The sequence below is a fragment of the Cervus elaphus genome, chromosome 23, assembly GCF_910594005.1.
Source record: "Cervus elaphus chromosome 23, mCerEla1.1, whole genome shotgun sequence".
NCBI lineage: Eukaryota > Metazoa > Chordata > Mammalia > Artiodactyla > Cervidae > Cervus > Cervus elaphus.
Genome location: NC_057837.1, coordinates 76,412,606 through 76,435,740, shown reverse-complemented (window position 1 = coordinate 76,435,740; position 23,135 = coordinate 76,412,606). Strand labels below are relative to the sequence as shown.

The window sequence follows — 23,135 nt, the reverse complement described above, 5'->3', positions numbered from 1 at the left end:
AGGGAAGTCCGATACATGATCAAGTCTGATATGCATAAAGGCTTGATAAACATTAATTACTACATTAAAAGCAGCTTTACTTTTTAAAACTTTATTGATTTACCACTTGATTAAAGCATGGGATATTTATTTTAACAGTATTATACATAATATTTTTACATAGAAAACTTTACATAGCATTTCATATTATATAATTCTGCTTATTCTTTCAAAAATGTGTACATCCATTGGGCAAGGAATGCTTTTCATTAAATTACCAATATTAAATGCACTTAATCATCATGTATAGATTAAACAAAAGTAGCTATTAACTAATTTTTAGGCATTTTTAAGGAGGTAAAACATACATTTGCACATAAAGAAATATTTGAGGCAAATATGCAAGATAAAATTTTTTAAAAATCAGAACACTGAGAAAAACTACACTTTTGATGAGTGTCTTTTTTTGAGAGCAAGGACTTCCACGTAGAGTCATTCTTTTAAATACTCAGCTTTGGTTTCTTTGTCTCCCAAATTACAAAGCTGCGGATCGCAAACTCCAGGATTTCGCATGAGTTCAAGCTATGCCTACTTTTAACACAAATATTAGAACAGAATTCAGAAAATGCAGTTGAGGATCCAGTTTCTATTTAAACCAATATCCATTTGCATCATAACAACAAACGTCTGAATGCGATGGTCATACCTGCATTTATCAGCAGGTTCCTATAATAACTATTCAGTGTATAGCCATAATCACAAAAGAATGATGAGAAATTTTAGTTTTTTTAGTTTCTTTTTTTGCATTTTGTACAAAAGTCACCTCTCAGAGGAAATGTTGTTTCCAGATATTATTAAACAATTCCTATTATGTATGTTCTTTGGTTGTACGTGAGGAGTGACAGGAAAAAGTTGCATTTGACTAAAGATGCATTATTAGAAGTAAAATTTCCCATCCAGCGTTTGTTGTTAAGATGCCAAAGCTGGTGATCTCCCTAAAGGACAATGAAGAAAAACAAAATTGCTCAAAGCAGCAGTATTGTAACAAACAGAAGCTCCTCTAGAGACCCAGCACAAATAATCAACACTTAAAGCAACTGAGAAAGAAATAAGGCCTTGGAAACGCGTTGCTCTCCTCCGTAACCTTGTGAATGAATGGCCGCTGGCCCAGGGCTGCAGGGTCACCCCCTTCACGGGTGTTTGTGTGTGGCATGCACACGTTCACCGTGAGCTGGGATAGATTTATTCACAAAAGAGAATTTAGGCTGAATGGCTTATTACTGGAGGTAAGGGATTTTCATCTGTATGTCACGGTCCACTGACAAGAAAAAGAAAAATCACCCTAAATGGTTTGACATCCAGTTTTTAAAAGGTCCATGCTGGTACAATTCAAATGCCTCACTCAGAAAATCGAATCTCTTAAAAAACGCAGCTGAAAAGAAATTCAAACCTGAATGTTTCGGCAAGGAACAAAATGCACTTACACATTTCCTATGCTGTGAGCAGAGGGAGAAATGAAAGAGGAGGCAGGAATACATGGGCAGAGTCTTGCCGTCCCATTCAGTGAAGAAAATGTCCCATGAGACCCTCAGAGGGGAAGCAAACATCTCCACGCAGGGACGCAGCTGGACAGAAAATGTATGAGTGGGCCCGCGTGCGCCCCACTTACACCCTTAGTGCAGGCGTCGATGGGGACGGCCGACTTGCTGAGGCTGCGACGAACCACAGAATCAGCGAGGGAGTCAGCGTGTGGCTTCCACGCTGCAGGGTGAGGATGTCACGGAGCCCGGGACTAGCATGTCGTATGTGCTAACGTTTCACAGTGAAACACTCTCCCCTGCCCCTCCCTGCTAAGTGTCAGAGCCCCTCTTCTCTCAGGGACGTAAATAACGTAAAAACCTAAACATCTCTTTTTTTCTTTGGTACAGAAATTAAAACACTTTTGGGGGGGAAAAAATGGTAGAGTACTGCTGGCCAAAACCAAACATTTCTCAAGGCTGGTAGAACACACACGAAAAATGTGAGAAATCAGTCTTAGTAAACAAAAGCACCAGAAATCTTTCTCTGTAAAGAAAAACTGTCTGATTTTTTTTTTTTTTTAGATTAGGTTCCCAACTGACTAACTTCTAAGGCACCAGAGTTGACCTCAACACAACCCAGTTTACAGGACTACAGGGCGTCGGTAGCCGTCTGCATGTTTTAACACCTCTGTAACGGTTCTAACGCTGAGGGCTGCTCTTGGCGAGCAAAAGGTGAGGGCAGAGATGAAGCTTGTGTTCTTTCTCACCGACTCCAATCAAGTCAGCGCCCGAACCGACTGCTTGCAGCCTTGGGCCGTATGCATAGTCTGCCCACTCCACAGCTGCACAATTCAGTTCTATGGCAGCTAAGAGTATTGCACCATCATCAACATCGTAAGGACCCCAGAATCTGACCCTTCCAGAGAACTCGGCTCCTCGGCTCTAATGAACGGAAGCACTGGACATCTGCCACCTCCTGCCGAGGTCACAGTCAGCTGTGCCGGCCTCACAACGGCACAGGTCTGCTTGGGTTCAACCCGCGACACGTGGCCGTGGAGGCTCGCAGGAGCGGCCTCCTCACGCAGGGTGCCCAGCACCCGCCCCCCATCTCTCTCTCTCTCTTTCGAGGGCTGGCCGATGCTGGGGACTGTGCCAAGCAGATACTAACTGTTGGTATGTTCACTATTCCGAGGAAAAAATAAAAGGTTTACTCAAATATAAATTAACTCTCTTAAATTACTACTTCATTTTTGTTACTACTTCATATATTAGATGGACAATGTATTCTGGAAATTTTAATACCCCCTCCACAAACACTTCAAGGAAGACTAGTCATCTTCATGCGTTTCCTTTTTCCTATAGACTTTTCCTCCCCCAAGTTACTAAAACAGGGAGAGCCAGAAGCACTACATTTGTTTTTTAAACCTTGCAAGCTCTTAATTCTAACTTAATTACTAAGCTCTGCTTTCAGTCAAATCCTCAGTAATATCTTTTTTTAAAAAAATGCTTTAAAAATCACCTAGACATTAACAAAACGGGCGAAAAAGAACAAAGAACTCTTTTTTCCCTGTACCTTCCCCAAACTATCCTAACTACAGTTGACTCACAACTGACAAAAACACTCAAACTTCTCTAGCACACTCAAACAACAAAAAACCCAGCGTATTTTAAGTGGCACTTAGCCGTTACAAGAAATTTTATTAACGTACTCTAGTAATCAAGAACCTACACAGCTATGTCCAGTATTTTCAAGGAGAGTGACTTCCTCTGACGGGAGTGAATAGCCAGTCGTGGGACTCTGCAGGACAGTGACGGCGACTGCAATGGCAGGTGACACGCAGTTCGATGGGAAACGAGGAATGACTGACAGAGATGAGACAGACTCCCCACCTACTGTGTCAACTGGGGAAACACCGCAACGCCCGAGTCCCAGGGCTCTGACGATACCATCTTTACCCAGGCCACTCTAGCTTCAGGATGTCAACTTTCTGCAGTCTGACCCTTCCCGAGATGTGCCAGGCAGGGGCAGCATGGGGACAGTTCTGCAGAGCGGCAGCGGTGCCCGCAGGGGCCAGGGCTACCAGATTGGTGACAGGCTCCCCGGGACTTGTGATGGCTCTTCTGGAATCCATATCTTATACACAACGCCTATCCTCAAGAAGAACTTCCGCAGAACGGCTCGGAGCTCAGGAATCAGGTCAAACTGCATAATTTCACACAGGTAGGGGTAGTACATGGAAGCATGTGCTTTAAACTTGAGGTGGGAGAGAAGGAGAGAGAGAAAATTAGACGTGGAACTATTTTTCTGACCTTGGTTTTCCGAAAGTATTCATCTCACCCTGGAACTTCTTGCAAATAATATTGGCACTTTTTCCCTCACTGTTGGAAAGTAGGTGCAAAAAATTGCAAATTAATACTTCTTTTAGTTATATTTAACGCCAAACACAAACTGGGGACAGCCTTACTACCAAAGTGAGTTTTCATTTCAGTAAATCAAGATTCCAGTTCTAATTCAGGCTTTCACAACCTCAACCCTCTCTTCCAACAAAGCCACAGTGAAAATCAGGTAGTTGTTTAACAGCAACCTGCCTTTCTCCACTGGGGTTCTTTGACAGAAAAAGCTCAACAACCTCAGACACCCATTGTCCATAATGAATCAACTTCTTGCCAATGCTCCTAGAATGGTGCTAGTTATGTAACCATCCTTGGAAGAATGAGGAAAGTTGTTACTTCAAAGTCTCAGTATAAAGCCAACCCAAACCCAAATTATGGTGAAGACATTACTTGCTTATACCTTTTCGTCGTTTATTTTGAGAGTTTTTGTTAGAAGTAACAACAGGAGGCTTGTCCAGGCTTCCCGATGGCTTTCAGAATTCACCGTGATGAAATAGGCCAGGGCCTCAGAGCACACACTGGAAGAACCAGCGGAGGGCAAGCGAGTCAGATGGAAGAGGAATGTCACACATTTCACTGGAGCGGAGAACGCTTTCATCTTTTTTTTAGACTTTTTATTTTGTATTGGGAGTATAACTGATTAACAGTACTGTGGTATTAACAGCTTCAGGGGGACAGCAAAGGGCCTCAGCCATACATACACATGTATCCATTCTCCCCCAAAGTCCCCTTCCCTCCAGGCTGCCGCATAACGCTGAGCAGAGTCCCCTGTGCTGGACAGCAGGCCCTTGCCGGTCATCCGTTTTAAACACAGCAGAGTACACGTCCATCCCCAACTCCCTAACGATCCCTTTCCCCCACCCTCCCCATTGGCAACCAGAGAGAGGACTCTCTAATCGTGCAGTGAGGATCCACGAGCACCGTCTGGCTGTGCCATCTTGAGCACACCCCTGAGCTTCAGTTTGCTCCGCTATAAAGCGGGAATAAACAGCTGCACCAAACCCGACGGGCTGCTGTGACGATGAAACTGAACAAGGACATTCAACGTAAGGCCGGTGCAGGCTGGGCCGGTGGCTGGGGCTCGGTCAGGCAGGGTTTGCAACACAACCAGCACAAGAGCCTGTCACCCACAGTTAACCACGAACCCCCATTCTCTTCTCACACAACACACAACAGCCAGTTTTTAAAACATGTTGTGTTAAAAACTTAACACTTATGTATGTCCTTCAGAGAAACTGTATGAGACCACGTAGGTAGTTCTCTTTTGGACTTGATGTTAAAGGAGCTGCTAGTGTCGCCTTTAATTAATGAATTCATTTTTCAGTTTATGACTTGTCATATATTCTCTTTGTAAGATGACTGAAAAGGGCAAAAAAATCATTGAAGAGAAAAAATTCCCACAATCCCATCACTCTAAGGCACGTGTGTGCGTACTATGTCACTTCAGTCGTGCCCAACTCTCTGTGACCCCACTGATTGTAGCCCACCAGGCTCCCCTGTCCTTCGGGATTCTCCAGGCAGGAACACTGGAGTGGGTTGCCGTGCCCTCCTCCAGGGGGTCTTCCCCAACCAGGGATGGAACCTGCGTCTCCTGCACTGCAGGTGGATTTCTTACGGCTGAGTCACTGGAGAAGCCCACTCTAAGGGCACATGACACTATTCTGGCATATTTCCTTCCAGGTATTTTTGGTGACTTTTAAAAAGCAATGCTTAAATATTGCAAGTATATATGGCTTTACTTCCTGCTTTTTTGAGGTGAAACTTGTGTTATGAGCATGTTTCCACATCAAGGAAAAAAAAATCTTTTTTAATTGTTTTTACTTTTTGGCCACACTGTGTGGCATACAGGATCTTAGTTCCCTGACCAGGGAGCAAATCTGTGCCCTTTGCATCGGAAGCTTGGAGTCTCATCTGTGCTGGACTGCCAGGGAAGTCCCAGAAAATCACTATTATTTTTTTCCAGAAAATTATTTTTTAAACACTTAATTTACAAAATTTCATTTATTTTTTGGCTGTGCTATGCAGCTTGCGAGATCTCAGTTCCCTCCCCAAGGATCGAACCCAGGCCATGCCAGTGAAAGCCTGCAGTCCTAACCACTAGGCCACCAGGGAGCTCCCCCAAACTTCATTTTTAAATTCTAAATTCTGCCTAATATTCTATCATGGGATATACCATAATGTATATCCTATAACATATACTGATACACAGCTGAGCTGCTTTAAATTTTTTCTCTTTATATCTGCAATGAATGTTCTGTGTGAAAATCGTGATTCCCTAACAGTGGAATTACTGAGTCAAAGAAAGGTGGAATTCTTTAAGGCTCTTGAAATACATATACACATATATATACATATGTAAAATGCCCTGTGATTTCTAGGAAGATCCAGTGGTGCAGCAAGAGTGCGTGTCTTATCACATGGTTGTCAGCACTCCATGTTCATGTTTTCAAATCTTAAAGGAGTGAAAAGAGGCATAGACACAGCATGTTGCTCACAGGTGCCCAAGAAACTGGGTGGCAAAGATCTGCTTCTCTGCAGAGGGCTCGCTCCATGGAACCCACTGCCTGCCCACCGCTCCATTTCTGCACCAAGTAAGTGGGTCCTGGTGCCCACGTGACTCTAGCATGTTTCTCTTGGGAAGCAGGAAAGGCGGGACGTCGGAGCTGACAGTGCTCTAGAGGGGACCCAGCCAGGACTAGGGCCTGATGCCTCTGAGCTCAGGGCACTTTCCCCTGCTGAGGTTTCTGTGCTTTAAGAAACGATACACGGAAGAAGTGAGGCCCTGTCCTCTTTAGGGCATTAAGAAAACAAATAGCAGAGCCACCCAACAGAAAAAACAAAAAGGAGAACAGCTTCTAGGGCAGTTAACATGTAGCTATTTTTCTTCTACTCTTTTCAAAGCACAGTGCTGTTGTAAAGCATTTGGTGTATTATAGATAAGAAATATAATCAGAAATAATTCTTCTTACCTTAAAAGGCGCTGCTGAATTTCTTCCCAGGAATCCTTGCGGTTCTCATCAACATACATTCGAAACAGGATCCTCAAACAACAGGCCAGGCTGCTGGTTTCTTGCTTTAGAAGATTGGGTTTAGACTTGCCCTTAAAACCTAGGGATCAGATAGTCATGTAAACTGTGCACGCTCCCAGGGTAATGCTAAGAAATCATGTGGGAACCTAATGTAGTTACTTTAGGAAATATCCAAACATCTCACATTAAAAAAAATAAAATTATTATTTATTTGGCTGCACAGGATCTTAGTTGCAGCATGTGGGATCTAGTTCCCTGGCCAGGGATGGAACCCAGGCCCCCTGCACTGGGAACATGGAGTCTTAGCCCCTGGACCACCAGGGAAGTCTCCATCTCACATTCTTAACAGGGCTCAATTGTGGTATTGAACAAAGGCAGCCCTGACGTCACACCCTCTGTATAGGACATACTTTGCTCCTCAACATCCTGAACTGTTCTCCATTCAGACTCTGCTCACTGGTGGGTGAAGCCATTCATTTCATCTTCTCAAGTGTTATGGCTCTTTAAAATTCTAGCATGTTTCTGAGTTGCTAGATTTTTTTTCTCATAAAGCACATATAAGAACACATTTTCTTAAACAAAGCAATGCCAATCAGCCACTGGGATGTGTAAAATACTCTAATAAGCAAAATCTTATTATTGGCAAAGATGTAAAACACCTAGATACGTTAAAGCTAAAGAGAAAAACGACATTTTAAAATTATGGGCGAAAACAGGCATCTGGGGAGAAAATTAACGGTAACAATACAAGAATTATATATAAAGTACCACTTTCATACAAAGGTCACAAAATGAGACTCCTACTGTCTTCACCCCTACACAAACATATGTGTGTGTATACACACATATACCACTCACGTCCAGGACTTATATATTTACATATGGAGGTGGGAGAGAAAAACCCCTAAAATGTACCAATTTGTCTGTTTCTCTAGACTTCCAGTTTTTACACCATCATATTTAACTCAACAGTTATAATCTAATAATGTAAAATTTCCTGACTTGCTAGGCTAAACTCTAAACCAATTTGTTTTTCCAGCAATACTGAGAACCTCCTGTGTGCCAGGCAACATTCCTGGTGATGGGATGAAATTTCCCTTCTTTCTCCCTCAAGTGTGAAAACACCTGTTAAGTCATTCCAGCTGTGTGTACCAGACCAGTGACTTTCCAAAGATGGTTTAGGACGGTGACCAGGGCGACCACCTGTCCTATCTGTGTAGTCTGTCTTACCTGCTCGCCACAGGACAGTCCGTTGCTCGTAATTGGAGTTGAAGGCCTTTGAGAATGAATGGGACTCCTGCAAACAGTCCAGGAGCTTGAAGAGGTGCTGGGAAGACATGTACTTGTACATGCCCTGGTCCTCCGTCTCGATGTGGATATCTGCGTCGAGCGTGTCTTGCTAGAGAGGGGAGTATAACAGAGCTGAGTAAAGAAGACAGAACGGCTTTGGACATGCTGGTTATCAGAGCTCTCCAGAAGGCCTCCGCTCTATAAGGCACTTGCTTCCTTGGCAGCCTCAGCGGTCGTCCGCTCAGACTCTGCTCACTGGCTGGTGAAAGGAAGCGCTAGCCCCTGGAGGACGGCAGGCCCTGCAGGCCAGCTGCCGTCGCCTCAGTGCCGCCCTCACCGCATGAACACGAGTGTGCATTTCTCCAATTATCTCATTACACGATCGCACTGGCCTTCTCTTATTTTATAAAGAAAGTGGAAAATGAGAAAATCAAACTGTAGTACCTGTGACAGGAGGTTTGAGTCTCAAAACATACTGAAAGAAATTTTGAGGCAAAGCTTACATGGCCATCTCAAGTTTCATCACGTGATCAATGAACTTTGGTAGGTTTGACAATTGTGTTTTTAAATGTGAAGGGAAAAACCATAAAAATAGGTATGAGATGCTAGAAATTTTTATTGAACATGTTGCCTGAAATGTGGGACATAATTAGGGATTTTGTATTTGTTGAGACCTCGAGGAAAATGGACCACATCCCTCCCTATAAACCAGAGGTTACAAAAGGGCAGAGTTCGCAATACTCCTGAAATAAAGCTATAAATTCAGTGTAATCTCTATCAAAATTCCAGCTGACACCTTTGCAGGAATTGAAAAGCTAATCCTAAAATTCATAGGTAAATGTTGTAAGTGACACAGAAGAACCAGAACAGTCTTGGGAAAAAAAAAGAGGCACAAAGCTGGAAGAAGCATACTTCCCTATTTAAAAAAAACTCATTAAAAAAAAACTAATCAAGACAGTGTGAAACTAGCATAAAGACAGACATACAGATCCATGGAATATACTGAGAATCCAGGAATAAAACCTCATACTTATGATCAAGAGATTTCCAGCATGTATGTCAAAATAATTCAACGGGGAAAAAATAGTCTTTATAGTGAATGGTACTGGGATGAATGAATTTTTACATGCAAAAGAATGAAAGTAGACTCCCTATCTCCCATCGTATACAAAAGTAAACTAAAAAAGTGGGTCAAAGATCTAAATATAAGAGTTAAAACTGCAAAATTCTTAAAAGAAAATGTAGGCCTAAATCTCTGTGACCTTGAATTAGGCAATGCTTTTAGAAATAACATTAAAAGTACAAGTAACTGGAGAAAAACAGTAACTTGGACTTTTATCAAAATTAAAAACTTTTGTTCTTCAAAGGATACCACCAAGACATTGAAAAGATAATGCACAGAACGGTACAGATCGTATATCTAACTGCTAACAGACTAGTATCTAGAAAATACAAAAGCTCTTGCAATGATAAAAAGATAAACAATTCAACGAAAAGGACCCGAATAGGTGTTTCTCCAAAGATAAGAATAAATCCACATTGAGCTACTACTTCGCACCCACGAGGATGGCTATAATAATTTTTTTTATAATAATTTAAATAAAACCAGCAACACAATGATAACCACTGGTGAGGAGGTGAAGACACTGGAACCGTCACACACTGTTGGTGGGAATGGAGAACAGTCTAGCTGTTTTGGAAAACAGCCTGGCAATTCCTCAAAAAGGCAAACACAAAGCTACCGTATGACCCAGCAATTCTACTCCTAGGTTTATGCTCAAAGAGATTTAAAAATGTATGTGCACACTAAAATTTGTAGAAAAATGTTCACAGCAGGATTATTCATTAACAGCCAGACTGGACAACAACTCCCATGTCCACCCGCTGATGAACAGATAAACAAATGTGGTATGGGCATGCACTAGAATGTCACTCAGCCACAGACAAGAACGATGGAGTCAGGACACATGCCCCAACACAGTGAGCCTGGGAAGCACCATGCTAAGTGAAAGAAGCCAGACACAAAGGCTCACAAATCATATGACTGATATAAGGTGTGACATCTGGGTTAGACAAACCCAGAGACAGAAAGTAGATCAGTGGTTGCCGAGGGCTGGGGCAAGAAGGGAATGGGGAGTGATGCTGATGGTCAGGGTCATTTTGCAGCGATTAAAATGTTCTAGAATTAGTGGGGAGGTTTGCATAGCTTTCTGAATATACTCTTTCGGGTCGCAAAGAGTCGGACATGACTGAGCGACTTCACTTTGCATAGCTTTGTGAATATACTAAAACCACTGAACTGTATACTTAAATAACATAAACAAAAACCAAAAAAGGACAGCCTTTGTGCTGAATCTATCCCACAGGTATAATTATAGTATTTAATAAGCAAGAGATTTCCATTTTTCAGGGGGGTGTCTGCTGCACAGCTTTGGAGATCTTAGTTCCCTCACCAGGGACTGAACCTGCATCCTCAGTGTGAAAGCGCCAAGTCCTAGCCACTGGACCGCCAGGAACATCCCCCGAAATCTTGATTTCCGACTCCTCTTGAAAAACTGGAGGACTGTCACAGCCTCACCCACCTGACAGCAGCTGGCCCCGAGAGCTGGGAGGCGGCGGGCCCGAGCTCAGCGGTCCCCCACTGCTCCCCCCAGCCCGCGGCCCCTTCTCACAGCGCCTCCCAGGCCACGAAGCACTTAGGTCTGCAACCTGTGCTGGAAGGTGACTGTCCCACTTTCGGACACTGAGTTCTGTTTCCAAGCATACTGTATACATAAAAGGCTGCATATACAAAACAAAAAGGTGTACTTTCTGAAGGAAAAATTGGGACCTTTAGCCACATAACTTTTCCTTCTCAGTTACTTATGGGTTAACTGTGTATCAATGATAAGGAACAGGCCCTATGATTAATAACACATTTTTTTTTTGAAGCACCAGGGCAAGGGGTGGAATCTCAGCAGCAGAGTTCTGGTAAACTGGCTCTCTGGGAAAGGCTGATTTTCAGTGCTTGGTGATTTCTGTGGGGTAAACTCTCCCATTACAGCCAGTATTCAGTGACCAGCACCCTTGTCGCTGAACACAGGGCTGGGGGATGAGCGTGAGGGGCTCTCGCGGCCAAGCCAAGGTGGCCGCAGCGCGTCTCCGCACCCAGGCAACCCCCCACCGACAGGGCTGCTGTCTCCAGGCCCGCCCTCACCTGGGCGGCCACCATGTGCTCTGCGTCTTCCTTCTTGCTCGTCGCAGGGTAGAACACGATGTTGTCAATGGTCTGTATCAATTCCAACTGGACCACACACTTGATGAGGAGGCTGGCAAACAGTTTCTGATCTATATTAGATGATAAAGATTAACCCTAATAATGATTCAGCCAGTACTGGTTCACTGAGCTCTTACTGTGTCCCAGCACAGATCTTGATGCTGCGGCATAACAATGAATAAGCTGGACAGAAATCCCTGCCCCCCCATGGCAGAGATGGGACAGCAAACAAACTATTTAAGTATAAGATACAGTATGTCACACAATGAGGACATAAGGTGGGGATTGGGAGGTGGAAGGGGTGCTGTCAAGGTGGGGTTGCGAGCTAGTCAGAAAAGGTTCTCTCTGGAAATGTGCTTTCTCAGCAAACACCTGAAGAGGTGAACGGGGTAAGTGACGCAGGTCCCAGGTTCTCCAGCATGTTTCTCTGCTGCCCAAAGGGTCACTTCTGCAGACCGGTTCTGGACTGCTCTGTCCACAAGAGGCTACAGGTTCCTGTCGTAGCTGGCCTTGCCAAAGGGCTGAATCTCAGCCGTGAGGGTTGGGGGAAGGGGTGCAGCTCGTATGAATTCTTAGCTCCTGGATCACTGGATGGAGCAGCCACTGCCCACATTTTCTGCTTCTGTATCCCTCAGAATCTTGTCCTGCCTCCTTCAGTGGCTAGCTCTCTTTGATCAGCAAATAATTCTTTGTGAAGAATTTTCCCTGCTTAGATTATTGGTGTGGCTTCTGCCTATGGACCAGACTCTGAATAACGTCTCATCTTCTTAATCCCTGGGCTCTGGGATAGTCCATGGCTGATTTGACTCCAATTCAAGTAGAGCTTCCTTTCCAACTTATTGTTAAAGAACCAGAATGTTGAAAGTATTAGATAAACGTTAACAGGGAGTTGGGTCATCTTCAAGCTTTTGAAAATGACTATGAAATTATACATATAAAAATTCTCCACACAGAATTAGTTTTAAGTTAAAAAATATACAGTGGAATTGCAACAGATGTACACTTAACTTATACTTGTTCAATGACACCACCACCTTGGGCCAAAAATAAAAAGAAAGAAAGAAAACAATGCAAGTGTGTAAAGGATTGTGCCTGCTGCCCTGCACCGAGCTCATCCCTGAAAAAGAGGCTGAGACGGAAAACGGGGAAACAAAGTTCTGTTCCCTGCAGAAATGGCAGGGCCTTAAGTCCCAGGCATCTCTCAGAATGTAAGCATCTTGCTGCACCCAGTGGTTCCACTGAAAGGAATGTCCCCTTGTTGCTTTATCTGGGGCTGATGAGGACTCAGCTCATCCTTTGCCTGGACCCTGGAGACACCCTGGCTGTACCACTGACATGGAGGAGCGGCCTGCCATCTCCAAGGTGGCGCCTCTCGACTGAATTCCGAGGGTGGTTATTTTCTAGCCTTCAAAAGATTATGGTGAACAGATAGGGCTTTTTCTAATGTGCTGCCTCAGAAGTTCATGCCAATGTGGACACCTACGGACTGGTGGGTTAAGAAGAGGGTGAAACCACTACGAAGAAAAATAATGTCAACCACAACTTTAAAAAAAGACCAGACTAACACCAGAAATGGTTCAATTTCTCAGTCAAAAGTGTCTGAATCCTGACTCTACCACATATTAGCAAGTCATGTCATCTAAGACCTAGTTCATTCAAATGTAAAATGGTAACCCCTCAAAGGGCGAGGATAAGAATCACGTGAGACTATACATACATGGGACACACCATGCCTGGCTCACAGCAACTGGAAAACCAATTTTTTAAATGACAGGAAAACACACCATAAGCAACATTAACGGATAAATCAGTAAAAGTAATTTGAAACTCACATCCAGCAAAGGGATCTCTAACACACAGAGCCCCCTCACACCAATAAAAAGACCCACAATCAGTACAAAATGAGCAAAGATTATGAACAGATAGCTCATAGAAAAGAAAATAGAAATGGTTCTTAAACATAGGAAAAACTGCTCAGTTTCACTCATAATTAAAAAACTGCATACTAAGACTACTCAAAAGATACCAAGTATAACCTAGGTGTTTTCAAAGGTCACGTTAACAGGTGTAACCTTAATAGGCAGCAACCTGGAATTATCCATCAAAATAGCAAAGGCACTTCTCTTTTAACCTAACAATTCTGTTTCTGGGGATTTACTGTACAGATAAACTCACAAATAACACATGTATTATGCGATTCAATGCAGTGTTGTTTATAACAGAAAAAGACTAGGAATAACATAAATATCCACTGGTAGGAACCCAATTAAGCAAATAATAGCACAGCTACAATGTGGGGCAACATACAACAGTATCAAAGAGTGTGAGAGCACTTCAGGTACGGATTCTGAATGATCTCTAAGTTACATTAAGAGACTAAAGAACAATGAACAGTACTCTATAACGTGTATAAAAATGAGTGGAAGAGAATTCATATATAAATATGAATACGCATTATATGCTTGTGTAGATGGATATGCATTTGCTTCCTTATGAGTCTCTAGAAAGGACTATAAGCAACAGGTCACACTGGCTGCCACAGAGGAGGGGAGCTGCAGACCGAGGCCCAGGGGTGGAAGGAGGGCTCACTGCCTCTTCACCTCTCTCACCTGCCGAATATTTGAATCATGTACATGTGTTACCTACTTAAAATAACAAACAAAAACAAAAACAGTAAGAAAAGGGGTCTTACTTGCATACGGTCTGGCTTTCCAGCCATCATCGGTCGGGTTAGAGAGTTGGCTCTGACCCCTCTCGGAGGCATTTTTATCAACGCTGCTTAAAGACTGGCGGTCCAGATCCACATCCTGGAAGTTAACCAGAGAGAAACACAACGCTTACTCCTCCGTTCACAAGTCAGGACCTGGGCAGAGATGTGCCTGGTTTTAACACTGCTGGCCCAACTTGAATGTATGTCTTGCTGAGCTTGAAGTACAATGTAGCACTTTTCAGAGGCTGCATGGGAGAGATTATGAATTTCAACAATTTCTTTCTCCCATTAAAATTTTACATTTTCTGTTTCCAACTTAGGTGGCATCTCTCTACATACTATGATTTCATGATGAGTGTGACAATGTTTAATGAGATCAAGTTCAAAAATAAATGAATATGGTAGGAGCTTTTTTTAAAGTTGACAGCAGAAAGTTAAACAGAAAATGTTTACATACTGTGCTTTATTTTTAAATGGCTACATCCCAAAAGCCTTTCAAAATCTAATGCCTTTAATAGTTATTTGGAAATAGATGCTAGTAAGACTAAAGGTTTACCCTGTAAACCACAGTATTTTAAAGGGATACTTGAATTAAAACTTCTTAATGGAGCCTTACACAAAAAATAAAAACTATATTTCATTGGTGAAGAGAAAAGCATTCTTTTTAAGATTTCCTTTTTTGGATGTGGACCATTTTTGAGTCTCTTATTAAATTTGGTGTAATATTGCTTTCCGCTCTGGTTCTTTTTTTGGCCATGAGGCGTGTGAGATCTTAGTTTTCTGGCCAGGGACTGAACCTACAGCCCTGGCATTGGAAGACAAAGTCTTAAACCACTGGACCACCAGGGAAGTCCCAGGAAAGCAATCTTTATGTAAGAGGGCAATAAATAATAATTATACCAAAGCAATATTTACAACAGTGAAAGGCCAGAACTGACATGACAGTCCAACAAGAGAAAATCCATTGACTAAATTATAATAATGTGCAGCACAGAAAAGGCTGTTCTCAAAGACTATTGAAGAATACAGAAAAATGCCCACAATGGTATTAAGTAATACATTATGTATAAAGTGAGCCCAAATTGCAAATATAGGTTGCATGTGCTCAGTCACAGAAACAAAAGCTAGAAGTGTTCTGTAGCTTTTATTGAGTGAAGTGACTTATTTTCTTAATACTTCTTTGTACTTTCAAAAGAATACGTTAATGAATATATATAGTGTTTAGCTCTTATAGGGCTTCCCTGGTAGCTCAGATGGTAAAGAATCGGCCTGCAATGCAGAAGACCCAAGTCCGATCCCTGAGTCGGGAAGATTTCCTGGAGAAGGAAATGGCAACCCACTCCAGTATTCTTGCCTGGAAAATTCCACGGACAGAGAAACCTGGCAGGCTACAGTTCATGAGATTGCAAAGAGTTGGACATGACTGAGGACTAACACTTTCACTTTCAGCTCTTATAACCTTCTTTACCTGCTTCCCATCAGAAAAGCCTAAACTTAGGCTGGTTAACTTTTTACTATGATATGTGATCAGAGAAAAGACAACTGAAAAAAAAAAATCCTACCAAATGTTTTTCTGCTGGATCATCCTCCATTCCTACAGGTCTCCATGTCAACAGACTTCAGGGAATGCAAGAAAAGGAAAATAATCAATGTGATGGGCAGCCTGGAGCTTTAAAACAACTACTGAACACAGATATGAACAGCAGTAATCACATTAACACTTACACATGGGGGATGGTTGTTTTGAAGATATCCAACATACAATTGCACGTTTCGTCCCAGACATCAGGACTGAATTTTTCTCCATTGGATATTACTAAGTTTTCTAAGCAATTTGTACCTGATCGAGCCAACTGCTCGTTATCTGCAAAATAAAACATCTATCATTAAACTTCAAATGCTGTTCTGATTCCAGCCTGATCACTGATGCTGCATATTGTGATGTGGGGAGACAATGCAACTGGTAGGCTAGTAGGCTTCTAATTAATGAAGCACTGCTAGGGATGGTATTAAAGTTTTTAGTGTTTAAGTAGGCTATAAAGAGGTAAAATTATTTTTTATACTTTATTGTTAGGAATGGAAGAATGTCAACATTTTGGTACTTAATTAATTGGCTCCTTGAATGAGAAATGCTGACTTGGAGGAGAAATTGTTTCTATGTTCTAATTAAAAAATATTCATTTTCACCAATTATAAATGCACTCTTCAGCCTTCACATTTCTATATGTTGAAAAAATTAATCTCTCACTAAAGACTATGTCAAGAAAAATAATGCCTAGCTACCAGAAGAGTACCTTGTTTTACACACCACTGCAACTGTGCAAATACATCAGAAAGAAGAACTTCATTCAAAGCTTCATAGAACTGGGTAAACACGTCACAAATAGCATAAAGCGCATGATTGCAAGTTGTTGTCATCCACTCGGATTTCTGGAAAAAAAATTAAAAGATAATGTTTAAGGGCCACTCTCCTTGTGGTGAGATGGGAGTTCTCACATATCACCGGCAAAATATTCTGAAATGAAATTTGGCAATAGGGGTCAACTGTCCCCTATTGTGTCCACATCCACTCATGCAGTAACACTACTTCCAGGAATGAACCCTGAAGAAATAAAGATCTGTGGCTGAAGGTTTATGAATAAAGATGTTTACCACATGGGTATTTACCTACTGTAAACACAGACATAAACTAATGCTCGGTACTGTGGCAATTAAGTTGGGACCATCCATATGACAGAATTTAAACAGTCATTCAAAGTGATACTTCTGGGAACTCCCTGAAGGTCCAATGGTTACAATTCCGCACTTTCATTGCTGGGGCCCAGGTTCAATCCCTGGTCAGGGAACCAAGATCCTGCAAGCTGTGTGGCACAGACAAAACCAAAAACAAAACCCCCCCAAAAATGATACATCCATAAATTTTAGTTATGTTAATATACCTTACACAAAAATGTAAATATTAAAAATGATGTTGGATAGACAGGTTTTTCCAAAGATACACATGGCCAACAGATACATGACAAGGCGCTCAAAACCACTCATCATCAGAGAAATGCAAATCAAAGTCACAACGAGATAACACCTCGGACCTGTCAGAATGGCCGTCATCAAAAAGACAAGAGATAACAGATGCTTGAGAGGATGTGAAGAAAAGGGAACCCTTGGGCGCTGTTGATGGAAATATACATTATGCAGCCGCTATAGAAAACAGTATGGAGGTTCCTCAAAAAATTAAAAATAGAACTACCATATGATTCGACAAATTCTACTTTGGGGTATATACCTAAAGGAAATGAAAACATGATGCTGAAGAACATATGCTGAACATATGCAACCCCTCGTTCTCCCAACTATTCAGAAGCTGATATAAACCAAACAGTAAGAGGACCTCGAGGCGCCTGCTGCACCGGCAGCTTCGGTGCTCAAGGGCCGAGTGGGCACACAGCGGAGGTTTATTTCCCCTCACGCGTCCCCAGGTGGGAAGTTCCACAGCACCACTTGATGAGTGGGAGAAGAGGGCCAGGAAGGGTGATTTCCTTTTCAAAACACGCCCGAAACGGCTCGCTGTGTAAGACTTCTGTGGGCGGCAGATGCTGACAACGCAACCCTGGGCACAGACGAGGGCCAGAGCGGCTCTTCTCCCATCTCCCCGGGGCAGCGCTTTCGTCATCACCCACCTCTGACTGTTGCTCGGGGAGTTTCATGTTGTCAAAAATCCTGAACACGATTCTGAACAGGTCCTGCCACCAGTGCTTTTCAAAGGTGTGGCCATAGCTCTTCATGATCTCGAACATGACTGTGAGCCCTCTGGGGGAGACAAAGCCGGGCACAGAGGAGGGGGTGAGTGGGGGAAGAGGGCAGGGGCCGGGGGAGGCGGGGACTGAGACCCAGGCAGGGAGCAGGGAAGGGGCACCTGGGAGGGAAGCCGGGACGCTGTTACCTGGTCCGGACATCTAGCTTGCATCTGTTAATGATGCAGGAGAGCTCAAAGAGGATGGGGAACCAGCCTCGGACCCAGACTCTGTCACCAGGAGCCACGTTCATGTCATCGCTTGTGTATTCCTGCAGCACCTACAATGAGACCGTCCCTCAGAGGCGGATCCAGCAGGTGAAAGGAAGGAGTTGAAACAGAACTACAAGAAGATGAAAGCTCCTTATTTCCCCTCCTAAAAACCTCAGTTCAGCAAGGGTCTGTTGGGGAATCCTGCAGAGATGGAGACCAGTCTTTCCCAAAGGCATATGTGCAGCTTCTCCCTATGATCCTATGAACCTTTGTGGGTTTTAGAGTAAGTTGAGTGAGGCAGACCACAAGAATCCTGGCGGCAGGAGGTGTTACATTAAGAAAAGTGATAAAGGTCAAATGGTGATAGCAAAATATCCAGGATGATTCAGTATCTCAGACCATTCCCAAATGTTACTACCAAAGGGCAAAGGGGTGGCAGAGGATGAGATGATTAGATAGCATCACGGAGTCAATGGACATGAATTTGAGCAAATTCTGGTCGATAGTGGTGGACAGATGAGCCTGGCGTGCTTGCAGTCACAAAGAGTCAGACACGGCTTGGCAACTGAACAACAACTGTAATCTATTACTTAGAATAGGAGTGGCAGCAGCTGCTACTGGCTAAGCACTTGCTATGGGCCGGGAGCTGTCAAGGTGTTTTAAATGAATGAACAATTCTCACAATTCCCTGAAGCAGGCAGAAATAATGGTCCCGCTTTGTAGATGAGTTGACTGAGGCATCAAGGCCCAAAGTCACGTGTGTCTTGACACAGTGGCCGTCTTGACACAGTCCAGATGTGAAGCCCTACTTCCTGCCCTGTCTCTGGGATCCTCAGCCCTTTGATCCTTAACCACTCTTGAAGAAGTGCGCTCTGCTGCAATGGAGTTTATCAACTCTGGCTATTTAACATTAGGCGATTTCTCCCTGTGCTTCAGTTACTGCCCTTGTATAATGGGAATATAATTACCCCTCCTATAGGCCTGATGTGGGGGTTAAAGGAATCTACACACAGAACATGCCTAGAATGCTGCCCGACTTGTATTGAGTGCTCAGTCAACAGTGGCTCTCATCGCCACCTCATCCCACTGAGCTGCTGCTGGGATGCGCGGCATCGCCTCGGGGGTGTGCCTTCTGTAAGGAGCGCTCACAGAGCCCCGCGCAGGCCTTCGGCTTAGTCGCGCTTGTTTTCACCCAACTGCGGTGTTTCGAGGCTGTCGGCTGAAGCACTTTAGGAAAGTGAGATGTGACAGAAAAGCCCCCAGCATTTGTGGGAGAAAACAAAAGGTGACCTCTAAACGTGATTTCTTGGCTATATCACAGTGGCATAATGGAATTTCCTAAAAGAGAGGTTTGGTTTCTCTCAAATACAATGTCTAGCTTCTTCAGCTTTGCCAAAATTCACAGCTAAACTATTACCTTCTACAAAAACAATCTGTAGGATACTATATAAAAGTTCAGCCTAAATAGAATACTTTCATACATACAAAATGACCAGAAAGGTAAAACGCCTGCAATGGCAGTATGTGGAAATAAACATCTAGCTTAGGGCAAGCACGCATTTGTAAGAGAGCAGCTGGAAAAGCTCTTTCCCAGGAGAGCAAGAGTTTTTGCCCACGCCTTTCCCCCGCCACGGCTCAAACGAGCGAGAAGAGGAACACTGTACCCGCGGCCTCTCGGAGACGTATTTCCCACAGAAGCGGATGAGCCGGATGGCTTCCATGCTCGTGTCAGGGAAAGCAGCATTGCAGGCAAACTCTGATAAGCACTTCACAGCATCTTGAAAGGAATCAATGGCTGCAGGGAAATGGTGCTGGAAAATGGTTGCTGGGGAAACAAAGGCACATTTTTTAATAAGACCAGGATTTAGAAACGAGGATTAAACATACACACACACACACACACACACACACAGGAGATGATTACTTCAGTGAAAATCTACGCAAAGCACGTCAGTGGTCTCTGGAAGACAGGATTTCTGATGAAATTATTCAGGAACGAATGCATTGAGTACAACTAGGGCTAAACTGCACTGCTTCCTGAGCTCAAGCAATGAGGTAAAGGCCCAAATATTCATTCATTTAATGGACGTTTACTGAGTGCCAACCACATGCAATGTGTGTAAAGCAACTATACTGCAATAAAAATTAATTAATAAAATATAAAATTATGGATAAGTTGGGGGGAAAAAACCCCACAAAGTGTGGTTGTGGGCCCCAGGGACAGAGATAAGCAATCGAATTTCCCGCCTTTGCTCCAATGGGTAAGATGGACAACAATCACCTAAATCAGTAGATACGTAAAATAATCCCAGGTTGGGTGGGTGCTGGGTGAGGGGACAGAAGACAGGAAAGGCTGGTGGCGGGGGAAGGACTCTGGGAAGAGCTCCTTTCTGAGATGCGGCCCTAAAGAAGTGAGAGAGGACTGCCAAGAGGAGACCAAGCTCCACCAGGATGACAAGCTGTCCGTTTTAGGATGGAGTCAGCAGAACTGGGAGAGATATATAAACCTGGATGCGTGTGGGGCTGGCCCAGAGGGGCTGCCTGACGGAAGCTGAACACTGAGGGAAGCGCTGGCCCCAGTTCTGTGACCCTGAGCACATCCCTTCATTCCCTGGCTGCTTCCGCCCTAAGATCACACCTAGTGCTGCCTTGCTGGGACCTTGTGAGGACAAAGGGAGACAGGGAAGGTCAGTGAGCCAAAGCTGAAAGGCAGTTTAGAAATCGAAGGTTTTCAAAATCTTACAAGTACCACCTAAGAATATGAGTGACAAGAATTTTAAAAAATTTAAAAGACCTCAAAAAAAATCAAAGCTGACCCAATGTCTTACAATGTCCACAAACAGCAAGACCGGCAAACAGGCAGGCCCAGGGACTGAGGTCAGGGACTGAGGTCAGGGCAGGGTGCAGGGGCATGGCACCAGTTCCGGGCTGGACTGCAGGTGGCAGTCCTCCTCCACCACCTCCCGGCTGAGTGACCTCAGACAAGCTCTCTTATCTCACTTTCCTGTGTCTGTTTCCTCTCCAATAAAACAGGGGGAAATACTGGTATCCACATCAGTGGGTTCAAACAACCCCAGACCAAAACTATCCTGGAAAAAAAATCTCTGAAAGTTCTAAAAAGCAAAACTTGAATTTGCTGCATGCCAGCAACTAGGTACACAGCCTTATGTTGTATCATGTATTATGAGCAACCTACATATGATTAAAGGAAACAGGAGGATGTGCAATGGTTTGATGCTATTTCATCTTAGGGGCTTGAGCACCCATGGATCTGGTACCTGAGGAGGGTCTTGGAACCAGCTTCTGACAGAGGTGAAGGTGACTATGCAGGCAGTCCTTGTAACTCATGGTACTCGTGTTCTACACCTGAGGAGGGTCTTGGAACCAGCTTCTGACAGAGGTGAAGGTGACTATGCAGGCAGTCCTTGTAACTCATGGTACTCGTGTTCTACACCTGAGGAGGGTCTTGGAACCAGCTTCTGACAGAGGTGAAGGTGACTATGCAGGCAGTCCTTGTAACTCATGGTACTCGTGTTCTACAAAGGCGCTGTGAGCAACGCTTCAGCAAACACTGAACCATCGCTCCTTGGGGGGATGGAGTTAGGTTCCTGTGAGCTATGCTCACAATCCTTTCATCAACCTGTCAACACACAAACTTGCTTTGTGTGTATTCCTGTCTAAAGACAACTCACTTAGACTATGTTGTTGGCTCACTGACAGTGACTTGCAGCCAACAGCAAGGCAGCTCGTGCCTGAGCGAAGCTGAGACATGTGTTTTCTCCGTGAAGTACCACAGACGTCCTCCCTGAGCACACTGGCCAGCACAACAGCACTGTGCCAGGGACTCACCTAAAAGGTGGGGTCACAAACTAAGACCAGGAGGCCAAAAACACGGGGTTTTTTTTTTAACCACAGAAAGGATACTTATTTTTTATTTGGCTTATATTTTATTTATTATTCCACTCAGCAAGCAGGATCTTAGTTTCCTGACCAGGGTCCAAACCCACGGGCCCTACGCTGGAAGTGCAGAATCTTAACCACTGGACCGCCAGGGAAGTCCCCGCTTGTTTATTTACAGTAAAAAAGCTGAAATGTGAAGGCCTTGTTCAGTCTCAGCTGGGAACAGGCACGCTGGGCAACAAGCATTTTGCCGCTCTGTGTGTGTTCATGTCAGCAAGTGACCACCAAAAGGCCAGCAATTTTGGTTCTGGGGTTACATATAAATTTTAGTGAGTAGGTGAACTCACAAAAGTAGAGTCTGTGAATAATGAGGGTCAACTGTGCTTCCTTTCATGGTTAAGCACATGTTAAGAGCCCAGCATACCACGTGACACATGAGTACATCACAGTGTAGCTGAAACAAGGAAGCCCCTTTTGGGAGTAAACTAGACGGGAAATAAGTGGTCACCCTCCTAGACTTGCATGTGGGGCGTCAGTCAGGAGGGAACGGAGACACTCACTGACGATGTGGCCCGTGGTCTGGAAGGCCAGCTCCACAATGTTCCCGTCGTGATCCGAGGCCGCCTGGTGGAAGACGGCGAAGATGTTCTTCCAGCCTGAGCGGATGTTGGCCGCCTGGGAGTTCACCATCTGGGCGATGCAGCGGATCACCATGTCCCGGATGGTTGGAGACCTGAGGAAGGAACAGGCAGCCATGTCATCTGTACTTTGGACAGTGGGAAGATAAATGAATACGGTGCAATCCTTAAAAGCAGTACTTAAAAAAATTTTTTTTTTAAAGCATATAGTAGTCCAGATTCATTAAAAAGAAAAAAATTAGAGACAAAAAGAAAATAATAATAGGATAGTCAATGGGGCAGTTAGTTGCCTAGTCAGCGGTCATCCTCCCATCTCCTTAATAACAGAAATCTGATTTCACCTGGGCAGCCACATGCTTGATCTCAGGCAACCAGCATAAATAGTGTAAGCAAGGTGACAATGTTGTTTCATGTGC

The 23,135-nt window shown here is 43.8% G+C and overlaps 1 protein-coding gene across 4 annotated transcripts in view; it reads right to left on the bottom strand.

Moving 5' to 3' along the window:
* Positions 1-75: 75 nt before the first annotated feature.
* Positions 76-23,135, bottom strand: part of ARFGEF2 (ADP ribosylation factor guanine nucleotide exchange factor 2) — an 81,964-nt gene continuing 58,904 nt past the window's right edge. For 3 of the 4 annotated variants that reach the window (XM_043883004.1, XM_043883005.1, XM_043883006.1), the window contains 13 exons: positions 22,642-22,814; positions 19,846-20,006; positions 18,119-18,249; positions 17,856-17,985; positions 16,473-16,608; positions 15,904-16,042; positions 15,741-15,795; positions 14,161-14,275; positions 11,409-11,539; positions 8,153-8,321; positions 6,863-7,001; positions 4,294-4,411; positions 76-3,753 (listed from right to left, as the gene is read on the bottom strand). In XM_043883004.1, the coding sequence (XP_043738939.1) occupies positions 3,577-3,753; positions 4,294-4,411; positions 6,863-7,001; positions 8,153-8,321; positions 11,409-11,539; positions 14,161-14,275; positions 15,741-15,795; positions 15,904-16,042; positions 16,473-16,608; positions 17,856-17,985; positions 18,119-18,249; positions 19,846-20,006; positions 22,642-22,814 (1,774 nt within the window). In that variant the 3' untranslated portion in view covers positions 76-3,576. Of the gene's footprint in view, positions 3,754-4,293; positions 4,412-6,862; positions 7,002-8,152; positions 8,322-11,408; positions 11,540-14,160; positions 14,276-15,740; positions 15,796-15,903; positions 16,043-16,472; positions 16,609-17,855; positions 17,986-18,118; positions 18,250-19,845; positions 20,007-22,641; positions 22,815-23,135 lie in introns of those variants that run through there. The other variant, XM_043883007.1, reaches the window with a different exon arrangement.